At 53.7% G+C, this 19,721-nt stretch overlaps 1 protein-coding gene across 1 annotated transcript in view; it reads right to left on the bottom strand.

Moving 5' to 3' along the window:
* Positions 1-1,189: 1,189 nt before the first annotated feature.
* The window catches only part of NRG2 (neuregulin 2), a 183,285-nt gene continuing 164,753 nt past the window's right edge, over positions 1,190-19,721 (bottom strand). The window contains exons 6-8 of the mRNA XM_023752166.1: positions 16,435-16,553; positions 7,277-7,397; positions 1,190-1,343 (exon numbers count right to left, since the gene is read on the bottom strand). Of these exons, the coding sequence (XP_023607934.1) occupies positions 1,190-1,343; positions 7,277-7,397; positions 16,435-16,553 (394 nt within the window). The remainder of the gene's footprint in view (positions 1,344-7,276; positions 7,398-16,434; positions 16,554-19,721) is intronic.

The following is a 19,721-nucleotide window of genomic DNA, read 5'->3' as shown; positions in this document are numbered from 1 at the left end:
TGCTTCCAGCTCCAAATAAACCTCAAATTATGGCCTCATCCTTAAGCTACAGGGATGACATCCCGACGCGCCCCCTTCCGCCACCCACCCCAGCAAACCATGTACACCAGAAGCTCCAACCTCAGAAGTGGAAGAATGGAAAGGAATGAACACCTGGATGGGGACTCAGACCAGAGAGGGCCTGGAGGGAGATGCTAGTTACCTCTTGATTCCTCAGCCCTTCGATCTTTTAGCATCTGCTTCAACCGCCCACCCCATCCCATAGCCACGGAAATGTCTCCAGTCTCTGGTTAACATGGAAATTATTGCCATGGGACCTGTTCTCCCTCAACACCCCCTTCTCCACACCCCCATCACCAAAAACCAAACCCAAACCAACTTTGGCTTGACCTGGAGACAGGCTTTCCGAGGACTCGCTTCTGTCAAGCACACCAGCACACACGTGCACACACTCACTGTGCGGCCCCATAGGCAGCCTGACCTCCTCAAACAGGCCTTTAGAAGCAGGTGAGGGCTCTGCAAATGCTTCTTCCTAAGCTGGCCAGGCTGCCCCACCTCAGAAGCAGTGAGGAGGCCTGAGCGGGGCTCGGCCAGCTGCAGGGAGAATTTGGCATTACTGCACCCAGGCAGGACAGCGATGTAGAGGTGGGGTGGCAGGGGTGTATGGGTCTCCTCCGCACAGGCTTCTTGTGAGCACTGAAGACTGAGAGGAGCCCAGGGCACCCCTGTGTCCTCCCCTAGTCTTGTTCAGCAAGGCCCCACCCCTCCCACAGGGGGAGACTGTCAGTCACCAGGGAAGAAAAGAAATAGAAGAAAGAGACATACTGGAGAAGTTGACCATTGCGAACTGCTGACACCTGTCCCCGGTGTATCCCACAGGACACCTACCAAAAGAAAGAAAACCAGAAAGAGAGAGCCAGGATAGCAAGACACAGGCATCGCAACACCCTGGCACGGCTCCTGCCCATGCCAGCTGGGTTCCTTGCCAACGTTACCATTTGTACTGGCCTTGCCACTATGCCCCTTACCTGTAGCCCTGAACTTTAAACCCAAGGATTAGGCCAAAAATGAAAAACAAAGCAAAACAAAACAAAACAAAAAGAACTAACAAACCAAAATACAGAAAAGAAAAGAGAAACAAAACAAAACAGCCAAAGATCAAAACAACCAACACCCCTGGCCCTACGCCCTACGTCAGGGGGTGGGGGGACTGCACCCGGAAGCTTTCTAAGGAGCAGGGACTCGTGTTTGTATCTTCAAACATACTTTGCTTAGGATCTGGCATGTACAATCGCAAAGGCAGTTTCTCCAAACATCTCTGTCCGAAGAATCCGTTTGGACATCTGGAGAAGGAAAAGGGGAAAAATCACAGAACAAACTGGCATCATCCGCGAGGCTCAGGTTAGAAATCAAAGTGCACAGTGATGAATGAGAAAACCAAGTTGGGCGCTGGGGCACACTTATCGCAAAGGGGCTGGAGTCAGGGCTGGGTGGAGGGCTCGGAAATCTCCTTCCAAATCTCTCTACTAGATGTGGCTCCGTAGGTGTGGGGAGGGGAGGGGGCGGGGAGGAGGATGATACAGGGAAGCAGGGTGGGGAAACTGGGAACTTACTGCCTAATTGTCCTAATGGTCCTTGAGACTTCCCTTCTGCCCTGCCTGGGCCCCAAGAAGCCAGAACTGCAGCCCCTTGGTGCCAGGCAGTCAGCAGGCAGGGTGCTGGGAGTTCTCTGGAATACCGAGTTGGGAGCCATTTCTTCTAGGCCCTACCAAAGGGTTCTCTCCAGAGCTCTGGGCAGGTTTTCTCATCCATGAAACAGCTCCAGAAAGCTCAGAGGACCCCAGAATGCTGTTCCCAGACTGTGTACTCATGACAAAAGGGGCCTTGGAGATACCTCATCTCTTCTCTTGAAGAGGGTTCTATGGCCAAATAAGTTTAGGAAATCCATTCCCAGGCTTCCTTGTAGAGCTGCAGTGCACGCTGGCATATGAAAGGCTATGAAAAGTTTTGTAGGAGGAAAGAACTGAATTTTCCAGTATGTCCCAAATTTATTTGACCATCGAAGTCTTTTTTTTGAGGAATCCTTGTAACCCTGTTTGGGGAAGGCTGCCCTAGAGTAGTATCCATGGGGAAGCTTACTGGGGAACAGGTGAGGCTAGCGAAGAGCCAGAATAACCAGCATCCCAAAGCTAGCCTGCCAAGGCCAGGGGCAGGGCATCTGGCCTCAGGTGGCAAGTACTATGATGGGAGCTGGAGTAGGCTCCCTGGGGACCCTGAAGCCTGTTCCACATCAGGAGCCTACTGGCTGCCAGGCACACCTGCCTTTCCCCATGACCTGCTCCTCCATCCTTACTTGGCTCTGGTGGGTGCTCATTCTCCCATGTTGCCTTCTCTATAGCTGCAAAGCACCACCCACTCCCAGCTCCCTGACCTTGCTCTTCTGCCTAGGTATACTTCCTTCTGCTCTTTGGCTGCCACTCTCCCCTCAAGTGAGTCCCTGTCTTGCAGATTTCTGGGAGACATGCCCAGCCCTGTACTCTCAGATACCTCAGGGAGGCTTACAGACAGGGCCAGACTAACCCTCAAATCCTACTCAGAGATGGGTATGCTGCCTCGCCTCTTCTTCCTTAGGAAATTAGGTCAGCCCATCACCAGTGTCTCCTCAATAATAGGTCACTGTTCAACATTAATCAAGAGGTGAGTGTACTCTACCTCTTAGCATTCTAGTGTATACAAATCGTCAGTAGCCTCTTAAGCTTATAGGAGGTTGTGGCCATTGGCTGTGATAGACACTCATGAAAACCCTGTGGCCCTCAATCTAGCCTGGAGGATTGGGAGTGGATGGTGAGCAGGTAGCAGAGTTTCTCTGGGCCCTGACATCATCTCCCTCTGGGAGGCAGGAGGCTGGTCCCTGCAGTGGTGACAGTGTGTGTGCAGGTATACCTGGCCAATGGGTGGTGGTGAATGGCTGGAAGGTGTGTCTGGAGAAAGTGGGAGGGGCTGTAAGTGAAATTGATGTACACTCATCCTGTTGAACAGGGTGGCTTAGAGGAGCAGGCTACCATCTTGTCAATACCTCCTTCTCTGATCCCTGGCTCTCATCCTCAACCATTCCAGCCCAGGCAAATGGAGGTCTTGGCTAAGGCTAAGGCTATGGCTTCCCAACCAGCTCCCGTCAGGCTCAGCTCTTCTTCCTCAGCTCTCAGAAACTGATGTCCACTTGGGATGGGGACTCAAGGGGGAGTAGTGATTTTTCAAGCAGCAGCACCTTTGGGGGAACTTGCCCAAATGACTCTTGGAATTCGCAAAGGAACAAGAAAGAGATATGTTTGACTGTGTCCAATGTCTGAGATTAGTCTGGCTCCTGGAGACAGGGAAAACCTGTGTGTGTGTTAGAGAGATAATGGGGGAGGAGGGGTGCAGGGGCAGGAAGAAGCAAAGGGGACATTATTCCCAATACTGGGAGAATTTGGCATGATTGCACCAGGGATGCTGTCCCTGGGATGCTCTTGGAGACCAATGATAACAGCACATCCCTGTGTCCCTGATCCCACACTCAGCCTGGACTAACCCAACTGTATCCTCATATCTTTTGTGGCCACTGAATTGCACAACTCAAGGTGGTGCCGTGGACATGGTCTATAGCATGAACAGGCCCCCAGAGTTGTGCAATATGGTCCTAACCTTCCTGCCCTGGGAAAGTGTGTTCCCCACTGGCAGTGGGGGGATGGGCACAGCGTAGGGGTGGGGAGGACTGACACCCATGCTATTCTTTGGGCACTGGCTCCTTGGTGGGGGTGGGGGTGGGGGTGGGGGTGGGGGAGATGGGCTCCTGGACACTTCTGTTCTCTTTAGCCTTGCTTATTGAGGGTGCACTATATCTAGGAGGCTGGGTTTCCCTAGAGAAGGTTCTGGGACTGAGCCTATAGCCTTTCTACCCTGCACCCAAGACCAGGTAGCAGGGTCCAGCTATTGTAGCCTATCACCCAGGAGGGGTCTGAACTCAGTGCAAGTGGCTAACTAGTAGTTCCCACTCCAACAGGGACTGACCTGGCACAGAAGCACAGGGGACAGATTAGAAGGAATGGCAGGTAGCAGCCTTCCCAGCCCTTCCTCCCAAATCATCTGCTATGACTATGGGAAGGTCTGTGCCCAGGACTGGAGAAGAGCAGGGGTGAGAGAAGGGCAGAGAGGAGAGCCCTCGAGCTATATCTGGGGTAACAGAGAGGTTGGGACACTGCCTCCCTGTTTTCCCACCCCAGCTCCCTGGCCTCAGTTTCTCCTTTTGGTAGCCTGGGGATAATGCCATGTGTGCTGCCCTCACCCAGGGGAGGGGGAGGATGAAGGATGAGGGTGCGCCCCGGCACTGGAGGGAGGGAGGAAAGGGGCTCTGGCCTCATGAGGGGTGGGGTGGTGATGTGAAGAGGATGAGCAGGCACATGGGTATGGGATGGGGGAAATCACCTGGAAATGGGGTGGGGGAGCAGAAGGAATGGGGGATGAGCTGATGGGAAAGGGAGGCATGCCGCTGGTATGTGCACAGGGCTGGAAAGAGAGTCTTGTTCTGTCATCATCCCCTGAACCAGTCCCCAAGAGTCACGCACCAACCGTGCTCTACAAAACACGAAGAGAAGAGGAGAAAGCAGCAAGAGGAAGTGCAGAGACCCCTGTCTGGCCCAGACAGGAGACAGTCCCCTTGATTTGGACCCCCCATTTTCCAATCCCCCTAAGTTTTCTTTTTGAAAACAAAATTCAGTATCAGGGACACTGTTTCTTTTGGCTCTGAATTCCACAAAAACAGGAGGGGCGGAGTGTGCCTGCTTTCCAACACTCCCTGCAGGGCTCTGAACCAATACACAACAACAAGTGTCAGAAAACCAGGAAGGAAAACTGATTTTTATAGAAACTGGAATGAAACTGACCAGTCTAGTTTCATTATCCAAGCTAAGCGGAAATGCAAAAAAATCAAAATAAAAAGTAAACAAACAGCACAAATGGTAAGACGTGAGTCCCATTTCCTGAGTTCTCTCCTTTTTATTCCATTCAGGTGTCATCAGGAACCCCAAGAGGCCTGCCCCCCTTCCCTCCCGGCCTACCCACCCCCAGAGTGGCCTCTGGGCTCTGCCCGGCCCCCTCCCCCCTGTCCTTCTCCAGCACAGCTCTGAGGACCTGCTTTCCTGGCCGAAATCCCCGCCAGGGATGCCCCTCTCCCTTGAGGGCTCAGGGAGTCAGGGAAGTGGGTTCCAGGGCAGGTTGAGATGGGGAGGTGGTGATTCTGGGTACCAAGTTCAAGTGCTAAGCAGTGACCCCAGTGCCCTTGTGGGGAGGGGAAGCAGGACATTATCTTCACAATGGCTCAGGCTCCTGCCCTCTATTCCTCTCAGATGGAGCTGGGTGGGACCCAGAGGGTCTAAAGGGTACAGCCTTGATGGCAGGACCCTCTGGGAACCCATTAGCTCATCCTTCTCCTTCCCACACTAAACTCTCTAGCGCCGGAGTTCTGGGCCCCGAAGCCCTCCTCAGCCCCAGCACCTGCCCTGGGGGGCTGAAACCTTCCCTACCTGGAGCCAGGGCTGACTTCAGTGCCTTTGCTGGATCCCTTCAAGATTCTAGGGTCCAATGGGCTAAGGAAGAGAAGACTGGTGTGTGTGTATTGGGGGGTGGTAAGCAGGGAGGGCACAAGGCTAGGCTGTCTCTGGGAGGTTTTCCAGAACCCTCTGGATTTCTATAGGTCTATTCCCAAGAGCTCAGAGCATCATCAAGGCTAGAATGCTCCCCAGGGTCTCCAGAAGTAATGTGGCAGCCTCCTAGAGGCAGAGTGAGAGAAAGGATGAGGGGCTGAGTCTGGGCTTGGAACTTCCCTGGGGGACCTGCTGTTGCCATTGGGACTGTCCCCTAAGATTCAGGATCGGGGAGACGGAAAGGGAATGGCAGTAGGTAAGGGTGGAACCAGGAAGGAAGCCAGCAAAGGAGGCCAGCTGGGGTGAGAGGCACAGATCTGCCTGGCAGCCCAGGCCAAGCTGGCCCGGCCCTGAGGGAGAGTGTGAAGGAGGCATAGACCCTCTGTTCTCCCTTTGTGTGGTGGGGTGGTCTTTGAAAGTCCCGGGCTAGGGCTGTAGCCAGGCGGGAGAACAGGAGAGCTGAGGAATGCTGAATCTGACTTGTCTGTGGGGAGGGCAAATGCCTCTCTCTGAATCTCCATCGATACTCTGGTGGCCTTTGCCCAGATGCCATGGGAATGGGGCAGCTTTGGCACCTTGCCAGACCCTAGCCTTGGGCTGCTTTGAAAACCCAAAGTTGTTAACTAGACCTCCCTCCCACTCCTGAGGATCCAGCCAGAACCTGTGCTACCCTCACCAGCCACTCCTCCTTCTCCTCCTCTTCTGTTTCCTCCTCCTCCTCTTGCACCTGCCAGAGAACCCATCAAGGGGGCGCTGTGGGTCCAGCTGCTCAGAAGGTCTGGCTGGGCCTGAACAAGCCCTCTCTGATGCCCATTCCCTCTGCCCTGTGTGTAAGTGGAACAGGTGGTTCTAAGCTCCTGGGAGTCCTCCTGAGGCAGCCCTGCCGGCTGGAGAGGAGCTCTGACCTTGGGGAGGCACAGAAGGCCCAGCTTGAGCTCTTCAACCCTGACCTCCCCCATTGGGTCACACCAAGAGTGGTGTCCCCACTGGAGTCCCTTCATCCCATAGAGAGGGACTAGGGCCAGGCAGCACCCAGGGCATATTTGGATAGTGGGGTCCTGCCAGGCAGGGAGAGTAGCCAGGTCCTGAGGTGAGCACTGGGGACAGAGCCCTCTTCTCCCCCAAGGGCTCTGGGACTCACACTCTGCCTGGGCCCTGCCAGGCTCCTCACTGCTGGGGACCCCCGCCCCCCCAGGGAATGTTTATCAGAACAAAGTTTGGAGAGTTGCTGAGCAATGGGGAGGGGAGGGAAGGGAGGGAGAGAGAGAGAGAGAGAGAGAGAGAGAGAGAGAGAGAGAGAGAGAGCCCAATGCCCAGGTCACAGACTGGCCTCCCCATCTTCCTGAAAGGTGGTGAAGGGGTGGACATCAGGAGATGAGTGGGTAGGGGCCTGGGAAACTGGGCCTGGAGAAGCCCTGAGCCCTTTAGCGCCTACATCTCCCTGGATTCCAGGAAAGGGGGCACACATCCCTGTCTACACTCCTTGGGGACCCATTGTTAGTGGCTTGAAGCGCACTTTTCCTAGAGCCCTCCACTTCTGCCCCAGCCTGTCTTACCCTGTTTTGCCCTCACGCCCGCCCCCACTGGTCACTTACTTGCAGGAGAGCTGGTTGATGCCCTCGATGTAGTAGCAGACGCCTCCATTGACACAATAGGACTTGGCTGTCTCGTTGCACTTCCGGGCATGCCCCGACCAGGATGACAGAGTGGTGCTCACTGGAGGTATGAGAGACATATGCCAGTGACCCACTGAGACCACCTCTGGGCCCCAGGAACCACCGCCTGCATTGCCCATCTCAATGCTCGAAGCTCAGAGACAGCAGGAATGGCTGGGCAGGGAAGGTCTGGTGGTCCCTCTCAGTCACCAACAAAGCAAAGGGGAGGCCACCATGAGCTCTGACCATCTGTCCAGCACCACCCTGCACCCCTGCTCTGGGCAAACTTCCAAAGGCCTGGGAGGTTTTCTGTGTGTGGAGGTGGTGAGAGGCCAGCAAAAACTGTTCCCTCAGCCCCCTCCCTGCCTGTCTTCCTGGGGGCGCCACTGCAGACAGATGAGACCCCACGTGTTCTGTGGGGGACAGAGTCACAGGGAGGGGACATCCATATCCATATGCACTGCTTGGGCTCCCATAGTGGCTGGAAGGAAGCTACGCTTTGAGGGGAACGGCGCCTTTTGGACACTGTCAGGTTCTAAGATCTAAGGAGATGTGGGGAGAACCCTTCCTTCCATTTCTTCCCCCTTGGAGGGGGGGAGGAGACAAGCCTCCCATGAATGTCATAAAGGCCACTGTGCCCATCTCCATGAGCATCCAGGGTCTTCTTTGCATCTGCCCTCGCCAGGTAGCCCCCTCCTTCCCCACGGCGTTAGCTGTTGCCTCTGGAGGAGCCTCCAGGCCTTGGACAGCCCAGGGTACAAACCTGGGCTTCAGGTTGCTGGAGAGGAGACAGGCTGGGAGAGGGCTGGGAACAGCTGGGAGGTGAACACTAAGTGAGAGCAAGATGGGCTTTAGGGCTGCTGACTCCGACTGCACATCTGATTGATCAGCTTCTTTTGATAAGTGAACATAACAAAAATTCTGCTTCCCCATTGGATGGCATCCAGAAAGCTGATTTCAAGTGAAAATTCTTGCCCCAAATGTCAGTTTTCATCTGTAAGCTAACCCCCTAGGGCCTAGGCTTTGTATCCAGATTGGGCAGCCAGAAACTGGTTCCTGCCCCCCGTGACCCCGGGGCCCCCCTTGGGCCCCCCCAGACTCTGGGGCTCTGAGGACCTCTCACTCACCCAGCAGCAAACTCCTGACTGAGGCGAACCTTCTTACCTTGGCTGGTCCTGTCTCCTCAGGGGTATTGAGTGTCTACCACCTCCCGCAGTAATGGGGGCGAGAGGAGGAGGAGGTGGAGAGCAGGCACTTGGCGCCCTCACTGTTTAGACATGCGGGGAGACAGATGGAGCGCGGGGACTGGGAGTGTATACACAGCCTTGCCTCTGTATATGTCTGAAGAGCTCGCTGATAAAACCCAGCGGGCAGGGCCAGCTCCCACCTTCCCCTCCACATCGTGCCTGCTGCTGGTCTGGCATCCTGAGCCCCACCCTGCCCAGGGCTCCTGCCTACATACACTCCAGGCCCAGCTGGGAGCCACATGCTGGCTGGGAGAGGAGGCCTCCTGCTGGTCTCTGCCTCATTTCTGGGTCAGTGAGACCCAGGGAACTGAGAAAGGGACAGAGAAGAGAAACAGCTGAGGTGACCACGCCTGTGAATGATAAAATCCTGTTGCTTGGAATGACCCTAGAGGTTGTCCTGTCCTTTGGTTACACTGCCAAGGGGGAGTGAGGAAAGAGCAGGGAAGTGCCTGTTCAGAGTCACAGTGTGTGCTGTGACAAGGATCTAAAACTCCCGACGCCTGGCTGAGCATTCTTGCCAGCCACAGTCCCTTGTGGAAGAACACGTCAGTACAAGACTTGACATAAGCAGATGGATGCAAACCCGATGTGGACCACAGGCCTGCGTCCTCTGTGAGTCTTGGCCAAGCCGGAGAAATCTTGTCCTGAACCTGCCAGGCCCAGCTTGGCTTCCACCACAGTCACGGGCGGGAAAGCCTGCCCGTTGCTGTGCTGAGTGAGCAGCAGAGGGCAGCGAGGAGGGTGGCAGGGACCATAACTGCACACTTGGGTCTGTCCACATGCCTGTCTGTGCTCATCGAGGCCTTGGGAGGTAGAGGACAACTCCTGAAGGAAGCCAGGGTCCCACCGGGGATGCCCTGGCCTGGGCTGCCAGAACTGTGTTGTCATGGGGACTAGAAAGGCAAAAGGGGAGGCCAATGGGGGAGCCAGTCACAGAGTGTGTGTGGGGAAGTGACGTAGGCCTTTCTATCTCAGAAAGAAGTACCTCGAGCTTCCCCCTCCCTGCCCGCCGCCCCCCCCCACCCCCACCCCCAGCATGGCAGGGCCTTCCTAAGTCATTGCAGTGCAACTCTGTAGGCTCTCAAGGCAACACATCCCTACTCCCTCGTCACTGTGTTCTCCTGTGTTTGGGGAAGTGAAGATGACATACGGACTCCAAGTTGCAGAGTCTGGCTACTCCCTTGACACCTCCACTGGGATGGCTCCTAGCCATCCCAAACTCAGCTGCCAGTCATCTGCCCAGCCAGTGACTGCAGGGAACAAACCCATTACCTAGAGGGTATCTTTGGTTCTCTTCCTCCTTTATTTTCCCCAGCTGTCTGTCACCAAGGGCTGCCTTTCTACCTCTGCACGAGTCTCTATCCATGTCTCACTCCTGCCTCCCCAAGTCCTGGTTGCATGGTCTCTTCTGTGCACGACTATCATAGCCTCCTCACTGGTCTCTCTGCCCTCACTCTTGCCTTCATCTCTAACCATTTCTCGTCGTAGCTGCCAAAGTGGTTTTTATTTATTTTTAGTTTTTAGTTAATCCTCACCCAAGGATATTTTTCCACTGATTTTTAGAGAGAGTGGAAGGGAGGGGGAGAAACACATCGATGTGAGAGAGACACATTGATTGGTTGCCTCCCACTCTTGCTGACCAGGGCAGGGATCAAGCCTGCAACCAAGATACATGCTCTTGACCAAAATCGAACCCAGGACCCTTCAGTCCAGAGGTTGGCACTCTATCCACTGAGCCAAATTGGCTAGGCCCGCAGGGGTGGGCAAACTTTTTTACTCGAGGGCCACAATGGGTTCTTAAACTAGACCGGAGGGCCGGAACAAAAGCATGGATGGAGTGTTTGTGTGAACTAATATAAATTCAAAGTAAACATCATTACATAAAAGGGTACGGTCTTTTTTTTTTTTTTTAGTTTTATTCATTTCAAACGGGCTGGATCCGGCCCGAGGGCCGTAGTTTGCCTACGGCTGGGCTAGGGCCAAACTGGATTTTAGAATATTGATCAATCATTTCCATTATCAAAATCTACCTATGGCTTCCATTTGCACTCAGAATAGAGTCCCTCAACTTTTCCCAGGTCCAATCTGGGCCTTCCCACCTCTCCTGCTTCGTGTCCTATTCCTCTCTTACAGTATGTGCAGACTACACTGGCTTAGTCCAACTCCTCTAACAAGCCAGGTGCCTTCCTGTCCAGGACTTTCAAAATATTAGTATCTCATCTCTGGTCAACTGAGTGTGAAGACCTGAGGCTTGCCAATAGCCATATGAGTGAGTTTATACGTGGATCCTGACCCCCTGACCCCCACCCCAAACACCCAGGTTGAGCCCAGAGGCCCTGATTGAAATTTTGTGAGGGGCTCTGAGCTGCAGGAATCAGCTAAGCTATGTCTGAACTACAAAAACCGAAAGATAATAAATGTAGTTTTAAGTCACACATACACACACAAATCAGTATCTCAGAGAGGCTGCTCAGGCTCCTCCTCACTTTTCTCGTAGCTTTGTATATCTGTACTTGTAGGGCTCATTCTAACATAATTAAAGGACTAGTTGTGCAATTACTAGCTGTTTGAAGCTTAGCCCCTCCCCTCCACTAGAATGTAATCTCCCTTTGGGCAGGGCCCTGTCTATCTCATTTACCACTGAACCTTGGCTGATGGGGACGTAGCTTTTCTGTAGATCAAAACATTGTTTCCTGTTAAATGCAAATATTCCTGGGGGGTCATCAGGGAAAAGAAAATCAAAACCACAGTGAGATACCACTTCACCCTCACTTGGATGGCTACAATACAAGAGATGGATAATAACAAGTGGTGGTGAAGACGAGGAGAAATTCAAACCGTCATGCATTGCTGGTGGGAATATAAAATGGTACTGCCACTTTGGAACACAGTCTGGTGGTTCCTCAAAAAAATTAAACAGCGGGTTATCATGTGGCCCAGAAATTCTGCTCCTAGGTATATACCCAAGAGAATTGAAAATATATGTCCTCACAAAGACTTATACACAAATGACATAGCAGCATTATTCATATAGCCCAAATGTGAAAACAAACTTGAATGACCCAACAACTCACTGATGAATGGATAAACAAAATGTGATATATCCACACCATGAAACATTATTCAGCTATAAAATGTAAAGTACTGATAAGTGCTACAATGTGGATGAACCTTAAAAACATATCAAGTGGAAGAAACTAGTCATGAAAGGTCATATATTGTATGATTCTATTTATATAAAATATCCAGAATAGGTAAATCTATAGAGGCACAAAGCAGAATAGTGATTGCCAGGTACTAAGGGGAGGGATAAATGGGGAGTGACTGCTAATGAGTATTTGGTATTTTTTTGAGGTGATGAAAATGTTTTGGAATTAGTGGTGATGGTTTTACAATTTTGTGAATATACGAAAACCCACTGAATTGTATGCTTTAGAAAGGGTGAATTTTATAGCATGTCAATTAGACATAAAATTTTTGATTTAGAAAAATGCCTGGGCACATTAGCCATTAGTTTCTTGGTGTAAGTTTACCGGGTCCCTGAAGAGAGAATGGGTCAGGAGGGGGCAGATGCTATGGATGCTCTTCCTGCTGCCAGCTGCAGCAGCTGTTTCTCCCTCCCTCATGGAGAAACCTCTTCATCCCTCAAGGCGCCCTCCCACTTACCCAGAATGCCCCCTTTCCCATTGATAAAGCTGCCTATCCTTCATCTTTGGTATGTTAGGACAGGCAGACACTGAGTTCAGGTTTTAGCTTCCTGCCATTTAAGGAACTTTGTCAGAAGCCCAGACTGCTTCCGCAGAGCTCAAAACAGGGTCTTGCTGAGTAAGGCCTTGCTGAATGTGTGAAAGTGCATGCGTGTGTGTGCCTGCATGAGTCAGAGTGCATGCATGCATGTGTATGTGATTAAAGTTAGCCTTTTTAAGCCTCTAGGTAATGGACAGGCCCAGAAACCTCTCCGGGGCTTCCATGGTCTTGTGACACCTCAGGCCAAACCTGCCTGCCATCTGGGTGAAGGACAGGCAGGTTTGACATCTGGGACTAGTACAGTCACCTGGGACATTCCCAAATTCTCTTTCACCTGGGGATGAGGCAGCTGGCTTCTCTAATTCAGAAGTGGATTGGACCAAGCTGATTGTTTTTGTTAAAAGCACCACAAACTCCTTGTCTCCTCCTTATCCCAGCCAACTCAGGAACGTGCCTCTTATGAGCTGGCAGAGCTGTGACTGCAAGAAGGGTGCTCTGTGATTTGGGGAAGGAGCATCGAGGGCCGCTGGAACAGAGCTACAGTAGCGAAGAGCCACCATGATGCTCCTTGAGCAGCCACTGCTCCTTGCCAGCCCTCCCATGCCCTCTTCTGGCCTCCCCACTCCAGTAGCCCTGGCTTCCCTGGGGCCCGGGCGGGCCAATCCTACCCACCTTGGGATGAGTCAGAGGGGGGCAGGCACAGAGGCCCGTTACCCGCCCTCCCCCCTCCCCAGGGTGTGGTTGCTTCTGGGTTCCACAGGAAAACAGGGAGCCTGGGCGTCTCTGCTTGGGAAAGCGTCCCAGCAGGGGCCTCCGGTCCCCTTCAGTGACCCCATTCACCTCCCCACATCAAGAATAGGATCTTTCCTTCCCTGGACTGAACAGAGCAACAGAAGAGGTGGGGTGTGTGTGTGTGTGTGTGTGTGTGTGTGTGTGTGTGTGTGTGTGGTGTGTGTGTGGGGGTGGTGCATAGGATGTCAGCCTCAATATCAAACTCAGAATCCCAGAAGTTTCTCCATGAGCAAAGGGGCAGGGGCTTAGAGATCATCTAGCTGAGCCTCAGATGGGAAACCCTAAGACTAGGGAGGTAGAGTAACTCGTCCTGGGTTGCGCCTTAGAGCTGGGATGAGACCAACGCTCTGAATTCTTTCTGCCACTCTGCCCTGCTGCTCTCTGGCCAGGCTGCAAGGACAAGAGGCAAGAATCCATGTGGGAAGTCCTCAGAGCGCAGCCTAAAGCTCCACTCTCCGGTTCCCTAACTGATCAGAACATGGGCTGCTGAGGAATGTCAGGAGTTTGCGTGTAGGGGGAGTTGCAGCTTATCTGAGGGATCTCACAACAGTCCTGAGCCTTAGGTCCCCAGCCTTGAGCAGGAGAGAGGGCACTCCTGTGGTTTTCGCATGGCAGCCCTTTCCTCCTCCTCTGCTAACAGCACACCGCTACGGAAGTGCCTGCCCCTCCCCCCGTAGTTCTAGCAGGGCACGCTCATAGTACGCTGCCTCTCAATACCCCCTCTACACACTCACAGGCCTGGCAATCATACAATCACACAGGTGGCACCTCACCCCCCTGAGCACGGTGACTGGGCTAAGCCGGCACATCACCTGAGCAGGGAGCCATCGGAATCCACCTGTGTGATTGTATGAATGGACACAGAGACAAACTATCCCTTTTCCCTGGGTGGCGAGCTGGGATGATATAAACCTGGAGCTGTCTGAGGCCATGGCCTCCTCTTCCCCGTCCATTCCCAAGACAAGGGGAAACCTGGTTTCCAATAGGAGAAAATGAGGCTAACATGGTGTGAGAGAGCATCCTGCCCCTGCTCTGAGTTCTTGTCATGTCTGGGGCCTGTTCTACCTCTGGCCATCTCAGTTTTATAAACCAATAAATTCCTTCACGTAGTTTTAAGTTAGGTTGGTTCTTCTCAGCTCTAACCAAGAAAGCCTTGAATAATGAAATAGGAAATCTAAAATCCAAAGTGGACCTGAGAATGTCTGCCCACTCTGGCTGAGGCAGCAGATGCTGGATCCATTTCCCCAGGCTTGGGACAGGTTGGGAGGAGCAGGGGGCCCAGGTACCCCCCGTACAACCATGCCCAGGCTGGGGCTTGTGGGAGTTAGTTAATGGACTTGGAGCAGGTTCTAAGCCCTTTTATATAATATTTCCCAGGTGCCTGCTGTAAACCAGGCACTTGTGCTAGGCCCAGAGGCAAGAGTAATAAACAGCCCCACATGGCCTCCTGGAGTGCACGGTCTAGCTGTTTGACTTTGGGAAGAATATTTAACCTTTATGAGCTTCAGTGTTATAATTTATAAAATACTTCAGCCCGGTCAGTGTGGCTCAGTGGTTGAGCATTGGCCTATGAACCAGAAGGCCACGGTTCGATTCCTGGTCAGGGCACATGCCTGGGTTGCGGGCTTGATCTCCAGGGTGGGGCATGCAAGAGGCAGTTGATCAATGATTCTCTCTCATCATTGGTGTTTCTATTTCTTTCTCCCTTTCCCTTCCTCTCTGAAATCAATAAAAATATATATTAAAACACTTCATGGCCTTGAGTACGGGCTCAAGAGACAATGGGGAGCCTGGTGCAGAGCAGCTCTCAGCAATTGTGGCTATTGTTGAAACTCCTGGGGAGAAGGCATCATCCCGCTCTCCCCACTCCTGGTTCGCAATTGCCCTGGGGAGGTCATACCCACAGAGAAAGCTCAGCAACTCTATGAGAGTTGAAGAACCTTCGAAGGCTGGAATTCAAGAGCTACACAAGACCATGGTTGACCAAGAAGTGGCCCAGGAGTGGGCCTCAGGCTGGGAGTGGTCAGGGAGGAAGGCTGCCTGGGAGAGATGACCCGGGAGGAGAAATAATGATGGGATGCAAGGGACAGGCTGCAGTTAGGACTGGGAAGATCCTTTGGGCTTCCCTCAAGAGCTGGGCTGTGTGACAAAATATTTGTTCTGTGGCCTCAGGGTGGGTGCATGACAGGATGAAAGCGTCATGAGAGGCCTTTGCTCTGGTTCAGGTGATGAGGGATAAAACCTGGGCTGAGGTTGCTCCTGAGGTGGGGATGGAATAGAAGGGACAGGTGTGAGAAAGGTCCAGAAAGAAGCCTGACCAGGATCTATTAGATACAGTGGCAAGGGAGATGGAGGAGCCTGAGAGGCTGGGAGAGCAGGGGATCCCTCACAAGACAGGACAGAGAGCGTCTGCGCCAAGTTTTCCTCTGAGGGCAGGCCCAAGGCAGCCATGTCCGAGCTCTCTTTGGACCATGCTGGGTTTAGAGTCCTGTAAGGCTATATGTTGGAAATACAGGTAGGCGAGGAGAGATACAGGATTAGAATCTGTGACAGGAACAGGACTGGGAAGCCGTCCCAAATAACCAGGGAGCCAAATGGTATGCTAGGCCTGGGTGTCAGGAAGAAGGAAGAGTTCTGTGGGGTGTGCTAGAGTAGAGGGGTGCAGCCTGAGGACAGGCAGTTCCAGTGGCTTCCTCAGTCAAGGGCCCCAGAGGACAGACAGCCCAGCAAGAGGCAGCCTCCATGCTCAAGCTGGAGAGGGGATGCTAAGGGTATCTTGAGCTTCTGACCTCACAAATTTTCAAGGGAGAGAATGACATGCAGGGCAGGGGCCTGCCATCCCTGAACAGAGGCTGTCCCCAGGGTCAAAGGCACCCAAGCCTCCCACCACGGCCCCGTGGAGACAGCTGCCTGCACTCGCGTGCCCAGCAAAGCAACAGGCACCAGGCAGTCAGCTCGCGCACGCACACACCCTGGGCCTGCCTCTCCTCGGAGCCTGGTCCTGGCAGCCCAGCCTGCCATAATTGCCTTCTAAAAATATCCTTCCCCCACCCCCACCTCTTGATTTCAAAATATTTAGTTTTTAGGGTATTTAAAATGAGAGCTGGCGGCTCTTCCAGGCCCCGATAACAAAGCTAAACATTTATGCTTCGACTGCATTTCTCTGAATCGGCCCAGATCTCGGTGCTTGATATGGCAGCAGCAGGAGGGAGGGGAGTCAAGTGCAAGATGGATCATGTGCCGGCCTCCCCAGGGCTGGGGGGGCAACTGGAACCCCTATAGGAACCCTCCCTCTGTGGGCGGATTACCTACCGCTGTTGACGTAGAGCCGGCCTCTGACTGTGTCCTTCCCCAGGATGTTCTCAGCCTCGCAGACGTACTCCCCTGCGTCCTCCACTTTCACCTTGTTGAACTGTAGTCGTGAGTTCTTTCTGGTTAGGGAGGTAATAAGAGGGGGAGAGGCGTGAGCCAGGGCCCAGGCTGGCTGTGACTCCCCAGCGGTCACCCAGAGGTCACCTCGCCCTGCAGAGCCACAGTGGCTGCGAAGTGTGGATGGGAAGTGGAGTCTGAGGTCCAGGTGGAACACTGAGTCCCTTGAGCTGGGAGGAAACCTGGGCACCAGGAGAGCATAGGGCAGGGCTAGTGGCTACACACATGTTCTAATCCTACGAATCTCCACATCCATGTTTCCAGGGCTGGTCCTTATTTGTAGCTATTTTTCTGGGTGAGGAAATCAGGGTCCCTTAGGAAGTCACATGGCCACCTCCCTTCTTTCAGTGCCCCTCTCCCAGTCTCAGTGCTTTTCCCCCAACCTGAACAGGTCAGCCACTGGCTCACCAGCTACCTCAGCCATTCCTTGGAAGTGGCAGCCTGTCACTCTAAATGCAAAGCCTATTCCCAGATACCTACAGGGGGGGAGGCTGTTCTGACAGGTTTCCATGGCAACTGTGCCCAGTCTCCCAGCTCCAACATGTGGCTCTCCCCTAACTTCACATTAGCCCTGCCACTAAGGGGCACACCGTGGCCTCTCCAAGGGGCTTTCACTTCATTCATTCATTCATTCATTCATTCATTTATTCAATAAAAGTTTACTGAGTGCTTTCTGAGAGCCAGGAGCTTGAATAGCTTAGGGAATAAGAGATCCGGTCCTTGTGGCCTGATTTGGCTAATCTGGAGGTGGTGGACAGGACAGCACAGATGGGAAAACTGAGGGGCTTTTAGACTTGTCCAAGGGCACATGGCAAGGCAAAGGCAGAGGTGGACAATGCTGGAGTTGATGAGGGCATGGGCTTTCTCCCGGAGCCTGACACTGGGGTAGACCCCTCTGTGGAGGACTCTGCACCCAGTCCCTGCATGCCGAGAGATATGGAGCCAGGCCTGGGCAGGGACTCCAGTGCTGTGTGTGACTCTAGGATACCTGGCCCTGGTTTTCCCCTTTTCTGAAGACCCTGCCAACCTCTCCTTCTGAAGACCCTGCCAACCTCTCCTTCCTTCCCAGTGTCTCTCTGCACCAGCCCCAGGGAACCTGGGCTCTGCAGGTTCTGGTCACATCTCCCACTGCTCGCTTTGCCCCGGTGTTCTCCGGGGGCTGGCTGGAGCCCCAGATGAAGCGCGGGACCCCAGGCTGGCCCCCAGGGAGAAACAAGAAGTAGCATGAAAATTTCTCTCCATGCTGTAATCTCCTCCTCTTTTTAGTCCTGAATCAAAACACTAGATTCACAGAATATATGTAGTGGGTTGGAGGAGTGGTGGAGCCCAGGATGTAGAAAAGGCGAAGAGGAAGGACAGGGGAGGTGAGTAGAGAGGTCAGGCCCAGGGGAGGAGATGGCAAACGGACCCATATCTCTACCAGGGCTGTGCTGTGGGCACCAGTCTCCTGGGCTCCACCTCTGCCTCTGGGTGTGGGCCTCTTCCCAGACGTCCTCACTCCAAGATTCCCCCAACAAGGGTTTGTGAGGTTGTCTTATTGGAGGCCCTGTTGCTATGGCAATATCCTTATTGATGTTACAGTGACAGCTGCCTGACCCTCCCACTACCCTTCCACCCCACCCAATTTTTGCCAGCTCAAGCCAGTCTGTGTCTCCTTGGCCTGATGTCTGCCTACAACCCTCTTCTGTCAATTCAAGTTTGTTCCCTTCATTAAACAGAGCCTGGGAGGCCCCTCTGGCTAAGACGGCATCTCCTTCCTGGCTTCAGCCTAATTACATGCCAGGAAGCCCAGCTGCCTCAGGACCAGGCTCCCCAGCCACCACATCTTCCCTGACACTAGACAAGCAAAAGGGAGGATCGCCTGAGGGTCAGAGGGTCACGGCAGAGCAGACCCAGAGCCTGAGCCTCCTTGTCACCCACAGCTGAACTCAAAGGACCTTCCTTATATGACACCATATGTAGCAGGACAAGGCAGAGCCAGGCTCACAGATGTCTGGAGGGATTAAGGCTCAAACAGGAAAGAAGAGCTTCCACATGAAAGTGAGACCTGGGGAAAGTGGGGAAAGGAGTGGGGGGCCCAGGGAGAGCCACTTCCCTTTGAGAAACCAGAAAGAGGCAAGGGGGCGAAAAGAAGGACCCCTACATGTATCAGCTGCGTGATGATATTGCCAGTTCCAGGGAGGTGGGCCCCAGGCTTTCGAAAGAGCTGAAGGCGGGCTCTGCGGGTCTCCCTGGCCCTGAGGAACGAGGGGGGTAGGAATAACACACACTAGGTTCTCTCCTCACTCCTAGCTGCAAGGACTTAGGACTCAGGACTCTCTCCCACCCCCAGGCAGGCCTGGCGCCCCCTTGCCACCTTGCCTCAGGCCTGCCCCTGTGATGGATGCCCCTCCCTTCCTTTCTCAGCCAGTCTTTTGTTGGCAGGGATGGGATTTGGGCTGCCACGTCCTCTACTCACACATTTTCCCCAGCGCCTACCTCCCTCTGCTTGCCTGAGGGGCCTGTCCCAGCCTGCCCCTCATAAATAAGGGAACTCATGGTTCTGCAGGGGAGGGCCCGGTTCTGCAGGGGAGGGCCGGTGCCCAGGGCTTGGGGGGCCAGTGTTCTCCAGGCGCAGGAAGGCTTGGGTGAGATACCTCCTGCGGCAGCCCCTGAGGCAGATAGCACCTGCCAGGGAGGGGGTCTCTGCAAGACCAAGACCAATGTCAAGACAGAGTGTGGCCTGGGCAGAGGTGTGATAGGGGGCCAGAGAGCAAGCTGCAGTGTGGGCAGAAGGAAAGAGGATGCTGCCAGCCAGGAGACCCTGCCCCTGCCCCCATGCCAGGGGAAGTGTGAGTGGAGGTGGCAGCTCTCTGAGTCACAACGCGGAATCAGAAGTTCCCGATTATGGCCCACTCCTTCACTCCACCCTCTCACTGCTTGGGAGCCCAGGGGCAGGGTGGGTGGAGCTAGGACATTTCAGAAAGGCAGCAGCTAGGATGGGTCCCTGACAGGAAGGGGACAGGGGCACACTTCAGGCTCTCAGGGGTCTCCGATACCCAGGAGAAGGCCTGACCAGGCCCTGTTTCTTGACTGGCTGACCTAATTGTTAGGTGAAACAGAGGCTTGACCAGGATGCTGAAGTGCTCAAAGTCCAGGTCAACCCAAAGGGCGACCTGTCCAGTCCTACT

This window comes from Myotis lucifugus, unplaced genomic scaffold, assembly GCF_000147115.1.
Source record: "Myotis lucifugus unplaced genomic scaffold, Myoluc2.0 scaffold_28, whole genome shotgun sequence".
Lineage (NCBI taxonomy): Eukaryota > Metazoa > Chordata > Mammalia > Chiroptera > Vespertilionidae > Myotis > Myotis lucifugus.
This window is presented reverse-complemented; position numbering and strand designations above follow the sequence as displayed.